This window comes from Phaethon aethereus, assembly GCF_964289735.1.
Source record: "Phaethon aethereus genome assembly, chromosome: 15".
Taxonomy (NCBI): Eukaryota; Metazoa; Chordata; class Aves; order Phaethontiformes; family Phaethontidae; genus Phaethon; species Phaethon aethereus.
Genome location: NC_138591.1, coordinates 237,371 through 244,195, shown reverse-complemented (window position 1 = coordinate 244,195; position 6,825 = coordinate 237,371). Strand labels below are relative to the sequence as shown.

The following is a 6,825-nucleotide window of genomic DNA, read 5'->3' as shown; positions in this document are numbered from 1 at the left end:
GCTCTCTGCTGCTCTTAAATTATCATAAACTAGATGCCAAAAAATGCAGGAAGAAGGAAAGATGGAACACCCCCTGCCCCTGAACAAATGGCAGGAATTAAAGATTTCCTTTCAAGCAGCTGATGCTTTAGATTCCTGTGCAAAGTACTATTTACTGCCATGAGAAGAACAGTCCCTACAGAAGAAATTATATATCTGAGTTGGTGCCCCGCCTGACAGAGTCAAGGTCAGCTTGTGTCAGGCCTGGCAGAAGCATGTAGCTAAAGCTTCAGCCTGCTGATACAAATATGGACAAGACTGCTGCTAACAATTGTTCTATTTTAGATGCTGTCTGGAATGGGAAGAGATGTGTGGCAGCTGGGCCTCCAGCTGTGCATTACTGCTGTGCTGCTCTTTGGTGGAGGAAGAGGGAGAGGTAAGAGGAGATCTGGAATAGTTCCCACTGTGGGAAGAGGGGCATATGCATGTGCTCATTTTTCATTCACAGACCCTAAAGTATGCAACACGAGGTCCTGTGACTGCCCTTTCCCAGGTTGCAGGAGCTGGTACGGCTGCCTGGCAATGCCAGGCCTGGGGAACTGAGCACATAGTGCAGAAGCTGTGCAGCAGAAAAAGCATGGGCACTGCCCAAGGTCCCTGCCCTAAGACCGGACACTCATTTCAGGCGGTGAAGTGTGGTGCAAGAAAGGAAGAACACCATGAGGAAGGATAGATGAGGTGTCAGTAAAGGAAGCACTGGCAAGTAATGCATTTGACGTAACGAGCAAATCCTCATCAGGGGCTACGTGAATGCAGCTCTGGTCTCCTTCCTCTGCAGAGTTCCCTGGCAGCCTGAGCTGCCTGAATAACTACGTGACTACTGTCAGCTGCATGTGGACAATGGAGGAGCCCGTGGGCAACGGACCTTTCCACTTGCATTTCACCAAGTAAGAGCTGCACGCCGAGAGCCGCCCGTGGCAGCCCCGGCGCTGGCATGGGCAGGGCAGCGCAGAGGAGCAGAGATGCGGCTGGCCGCGGGCCTGTGACACAGCCAGCTCTGCCACCTCACCAACCCATGCCTGGGCCACCTCACCAACCCATGCCTGGGCCACCTCAAGCTTCTCCCTTCACACCTTTTTGTGGGCCTACAGCCTTGGGGGGGTGCAGCAGAGGTGCAGCACACATGGCTGCATGATCTTGTGCCAGCTCAGGGCAGTCTGCCTGCCCAGTGTCCCCTTCTGGCAGGGGCCTCTCAGCGCAGAGAGCCTTTCCATCCCAACCTCCGCTCCCCACAATCTGGGGACTTCCAGAGCTCATCCTACATGAAGCTGCCTAATCAATTTCTGATCTCTTCTTGTCTTGTTGCCTAGAAATTAAAGCCTTAGTGATTTTAATCTGTATTAGTTAATACAAATATACAAAAGATTTTGAAACTCCAATGAGTTATATGCTTTAATAACAGATTTAGAATATTACGCAAGTAATTTTTCATCTAACAGAAGAAATCAGGTGAATAGTTTGCTAGGTGATAGGATAATAAGCATTAAAATATGCTAATTTGAGATGAATGTGTTTAGATTATTTAGTAACATTGTCTTGACTACAAATAACTAGTGAACTCTTACATGAGGGTAAGCCATACTGACATTAAACGCCTCATATATTCTGGTAAGGTTAAGTCAAAAATAGCCTAACTCTTAATGATGCTGGATTTTAAATCTATGAAAAAATGCCAAATGCATAAACTGTGGTATCCCAGTTTATTGTGGGGTGACATGCAACCTGAAAAATTTGCTAATAAATGGCTAAATTAGATAATTTAATAATAGGAGATTGTTCTTTGGAGCTTTTTCCCCAAGATGACACTTTCTGTCATTCATCCTGTGCTGAAGCTTGTGAATATTAAAACAAACAAACAAACAACAAACCAAACTCTGACATGTTTGGCTGTCAGTACTGGTTTGTTTGTAGCAAAAGAGGCTTTAACGTACAGCTTGTTAGCTCTGTGCTGTGCGCTTGTAACTAACGGTCCACCCACTCCTACCCCTCTACACCAGCTGCTTTCCTGGCAGCAACATACCTCAGCCTTCTCACTTTCAGGGGGAGCAGGGGGCAGCTGCTGGGAGGTTTGGTGCTCTCAGCAGTGAGGTTATGAAGGTGTCTCCTTCCTCACTCTTCAGCCCCACCGTCCAGCCAGCTTTAGCATTGCTTTCTCTGCTGTCTGCACTGTTCATGTTCTTCAGAATGTGGTGCTATGCTAAGCTGCCACCCATCTCTCATAAACTGAAGAGCACTTAATCATATGACTTAAAAGAAAGTTTCAGCCATTTTATTCTTCTAGCCTCTGGTCAAAGGGCCGCAACGCCAGCTGCAAAATGACTGCCAGAGAGAGCATGCAGAATCAGTACTACTGCACAATCCATTTAGCCAGCCAGATTTTGGAAACAGATGGTTATAGAGTCTCTCTTCAAGGCAACTTCTTTGGACATAATCACACATACGTTACCTTTCCAGAGTACAATCCCCGCAAGCACAGTAAGTATGAACCAGGGCAGCTGTGGGCTGAGGGTCGGCCTAGCAGCTTCGGGGTCTCATATGCTCTCCAACAAAGTGTGTCTCAAAGACAGCAAGTGAAAATAATGGAAACAAGCCAGACTGCCCAAAGTGCACTATGTGGACTTCATCATTAAGAATGCAGTCCCAGTGTCTCTCCATTCTGCTTTTCCAGGACTTCAGAGAGGGCTGGTTCTGGAGCACCTTTCAAGTATACTTCTCATGTGCATCATGTTTTCTTGTGCCATGGATTCTGTACACTTGGATTGCCTCTATAGCTTTTTTTTTTCCCCCCCTAAGAAATGAAGTCATGAGGAATCCAAGTATGGATCTAATTCAATGTCCCATGGCCTGGTACTTCAGAGAAATGCTCTAGTATTTGAAACCCCAGAGCCTGTCTATATTAGTGTATGTTGGAAGAGCAGAATGTGACATCCGGAGTGGTTCCTTGCTTGCAGGACTATTCCCAGAGGCTATTTGAGTTATCATTAATTTATGTCAGTTCTGTAGGTGTTCTGACTTAACCTGTAAGCTAATTTGGTCTGCTGCTGGTCTTAGTATCACTTTTTATACTCTTTGTCTTCCAAGACTTTAGTCAGACTAGTATCATGGGTCTCCTTCTGTGGTGTTCATGTCCCAAATATTGTGAAAAAACCTACCTCTCTACTTGCAGTAAAACTTGATCCACCTTTGAACATCCAGAGCAATATGACTGCCAGCAAGTGTCAGATATGGTGGAGTGTGCCTTGGTACCTCGCTGAAATTCTTCAGTACGAGTTGCAGTATAAGGAGTACAGCATGTCCTGGGAGGTAACTGGATGAGGCACACATGATACTGTCTTGCTCTTTGGGTGCAATGGCCTTGCCACTCAGCTCAGGGCCTTCTGGCAGCTGTTTTAAGCTGGCCTTTCTGGTTTCCCACATCAAGGCTGAAAGATTTTATATAAAATGTCAATACTGAGGATACATAAATCTTCTCCTAAACAGTGCATTCAGAAGTCATCCATCATCATGCAGGCTCTCTTCTTGCATCCAAGAAAAGAGAATTTGGAAAAGATAAAAGGCGGGGGAGGGGGGAAGAGTATTTGAAACCCCATACCTTTGCCTGGCCTTGTTAACAGAAATTCCTTGTGATACTTTGCAGAACGCATTGAACAAGACACCACCCAGTTCACTGCCACAGATAGAAATTGAAGCCACAGAGCTTCGCAGTGGAATTGCTTACACTGCACGAGTTCGTTGCAAAGTTTCTGAAAATGAGGATTCGTACCATAGTCAGTGGAGTGAGTGGAGCCAGACAACAGTGTTTCAAAGAGCAGGTACAAATTATGTTGTTTTTACCTTAATTCATGTCTTTTCATGTCCATGTTCCAAAAACCCAAATATACCTGGTAAAACAAAGTTTTTAAAATTGGAACTAGCTTCCTTCAAGTTTTCATAGCCAAATCACTTTCCTTGAGGTTTTTAGCATCCTGTTTTATTCACATTGCTTGGTTATTTGGGGTTCTATCTTAACTTACAGACTTTTTATCAATTATTTTTGTGCTGATTCTTTTCCTAGGTGTACCAAAACTGTCTGAAAAGATCCTAAATACCAGAACTATGCAGTTCCTGTTCATTCCTCTGAGTTTTGGCACTCTACTCTATTTATTTTGGAACTGCAAGCTTTCTTCAAGGTATGCTGTAGTTTTTTAATTAAGTTCCCTTTGATTTTTATAGCCTGAAGAGGCTGTTTATAGCCTGTCCTTATATCCCTTTTGCTTCCTGTTTCTGCTGCACAGACTCAACCGTTTTCAAAAGCTCTTTTGACAGTCTTGGGATATGATATGTTTGTTGGCTGATGATAGTTAATGATCCATGACACAATCCTTAAGAAAACCGAAATGCTTTTGTGGCACCCAAACTCAGCTAAAGCTCAAGATTGAGGGTCTCTAGGAGTTAAAGAAATTTAAACCCAAGGAAATTTTTTGTTAAGTTTCATGCAGATAAATTAAAAGTGCAAGTACACACTACTCCATAAAGGTGGTTAAACTGGCATCAATGCTAAGCTACTTGTGACATACCTGCCTATACTATACAGTATAGGCAAACTACACTGATTCTGATTCCATGTTTCTTAGATTCTGCGACCAAGTTGTACAGAGAAAAAAGTGTCTCTAGAACCTTGATTCAACCACCCTCTGCAATTTTTTATGTTCGCAGAGCATCCTACCTCTTCCTTTTCTGCCTTGACATACGTTATTATGCTCCGTATATGTGTCACTCTTAGAGAAACAGAATACATTATGTCCATATGATAAAATATTTTTACAGGATACACTCTAATAAATGGACTAGGATGTCTGGCAGAATTTCTCTGTCTAAATGTAATGAAATTAGAACACTCTAAAACACTTCCAGAAACAGTGGTTTAGATCAAATAAGCTGCTAAACAAATGTATAAATAGCTCAGTACGTATCATGAGTTTGCAGCATATAGCATTCATCAGAAAGTTTTAAGACTCTGCTTCAGGCTAGAAACATCAAATGCATGCACAGGAGGCAGAAAAACAATTGCATGAGATATCAGAAACCATGTGAAATGGGGTTCTTGTGCAATCTTTCTAAAATAAGTGTGGGGCTTTCATCTACTCAGTTTGCTATATCACCAAAACAGAATACAGAAAAATTGTCTGGATTTTTTTTATTTTAAATGTTGTTTTCTCACTTCAGGGCAAAAAGCCTCTCCTGCTTTAACATTCCCACACCAGCTGCTTTCTTTCAGCCACTCTATAATTTGCACAATGGGAATTTTAAGGTAAGAAATAAGTTACGTTTCTTTCTTATGATGCTCAGTTCATGAGGGGAGGATTTTTTTTTTTTTCTGGGATTAATCATTCTAGCTCCTGAGCAGAGTTACTGACATGTGGTTCTGGTCTTTCTCGGAGTTTATAGCTTCTCAGTTTCCTGCCTCCACATACCAGCTACACCACCAGAGCTTCTGTCCACCTTCTCTCTCCTTAGAAATAAAACCCCTCCAGTCACTCACTCCCTATCCATGCTGAACATGAAAAGTTCACCCTGTCTTTGCAAAGCCAAAGCAATACAAGCAGCTTTCAGTATATTCTGGAGGGGAAACCTTGAAAATTTCCTGTGAAATCTTGTGAAGTTAGCAGATAGATTTTCTACCCTATTACTCTAACTTTGTCCAATAGATTTGCACTAAACCTCTGGATTATTGTGCCAAAGCCATATAGAAAGAACAGTTATTTTGCAAATTCCAACTCTAAGTGAAATGCGCTGAACTTATTGATCCTTTCACTAGGACTGGGTTGGACCTAATGAGGCTTGTAGCCAACTCGGAAGAAAAGAGGCCAGCAACTCAAACAAAGTGACTGCAGATGGTGTTTCTGATCTAAACACCCAAGAACTGATTTCCCAGATCTCCTTGAAACCTATAGAAAGTATAAATTTGGTTGCTGCAGAAGAAAACTTTCTATTTGCCTCAAATCCAAGCCAGCAATATGTCCCCAGCAGGTATGTAAGAGCAGAAGAGACGGAATTGAGGCTGGGACTATTGTTTGCACAAAACCATGCTGATGATACACTTGGCCTGAAAATCTCTGAAATAATTAAAGCCAGCCTTGAGAGCCCTAGCATGGGAAGGAATTATCCCTTTCACTCACAGCATGGAAAAAGTGACTTCCTTATGCTTCAGGAATCTTTGGAGATAGCAAATGTGTCCTTCAGCAGCAGTGACTACTGTACCTTATGTGACAATGATACCAGAGGAGGTTTGATTCCTGCTGAACTGCTGAAGCTCTCCAACAATAAATAGTCTTGTCACACATCAGAATGATCAGAGTGACCTTCCCTGAGGAATACTGCCTGCAAAGGTCTTTGTGCTGTCTTCTCACCACCCAACACTGTCTTCCCAAGTGGCTTAAATGGTGACTGTGCAGACAATTAGAAACGTGTATCATTTTAAGCTAAATGCTTGATTTCTGTACTTCAAAAGAAGACTGTGACCAACTCCTCTGGCTAGCAAATACTAACCCTACAGGCACGGCAAGGCCTGCCTCCAACAACATCTGCTGTCTCAGGAGACACATGACCATGCCCTTCCCTAAATTAACCTGGCAGCAGCAGAAGTCCAGCAACCCCCCCAGTCTAAGGAGGCAGCAGCATGCCTGCTGTTTTTCCTCAGGAAGAGCTATTGGAATTGTGTCCTTCTCCCTGCCCTGCAAGAAGATAACTTTCCAAATTTCCTCGTGAGACAACAGCTCTGCACTGCTCTCAGTAGTTAGTTCTTTC

General features: G+C 43.2%; 1 protein-coding gene across 1 annotated transcript; it reads left to right on the top strand.

Annotated features, from left to right (window-relative positions):
- Nucleotides 1-324: 324 nt before the first annotated feature.
- On the top strand, nucleotides 325-6,349 carry LOC309410168 (interleukin-9 receptor-like; the record flags this gene model as incomplete). Its single annotated transcript, XM_082006509.1, has 8 exons — nucleotides 325-415; nucleotides 818-926; nucleotides 2,321-2,514; nucleotides 3,206-3,342; nucleotides 3,677-3,851; nucleotides 4,094-4,208; nucleotides 5,245-5,329; nucleotides 5,837-6,349. 8 exons carry the CDS (start codon nucleotides 325-327, stop codon nucleotides 6,347-6,349), a joined length of 1,419 nt encoding a protein of 472 aa, XP_081862635.1.
- Between the last annotated feature and the right edge of the window lie 476 nt (nucleotides 6,350-6,825).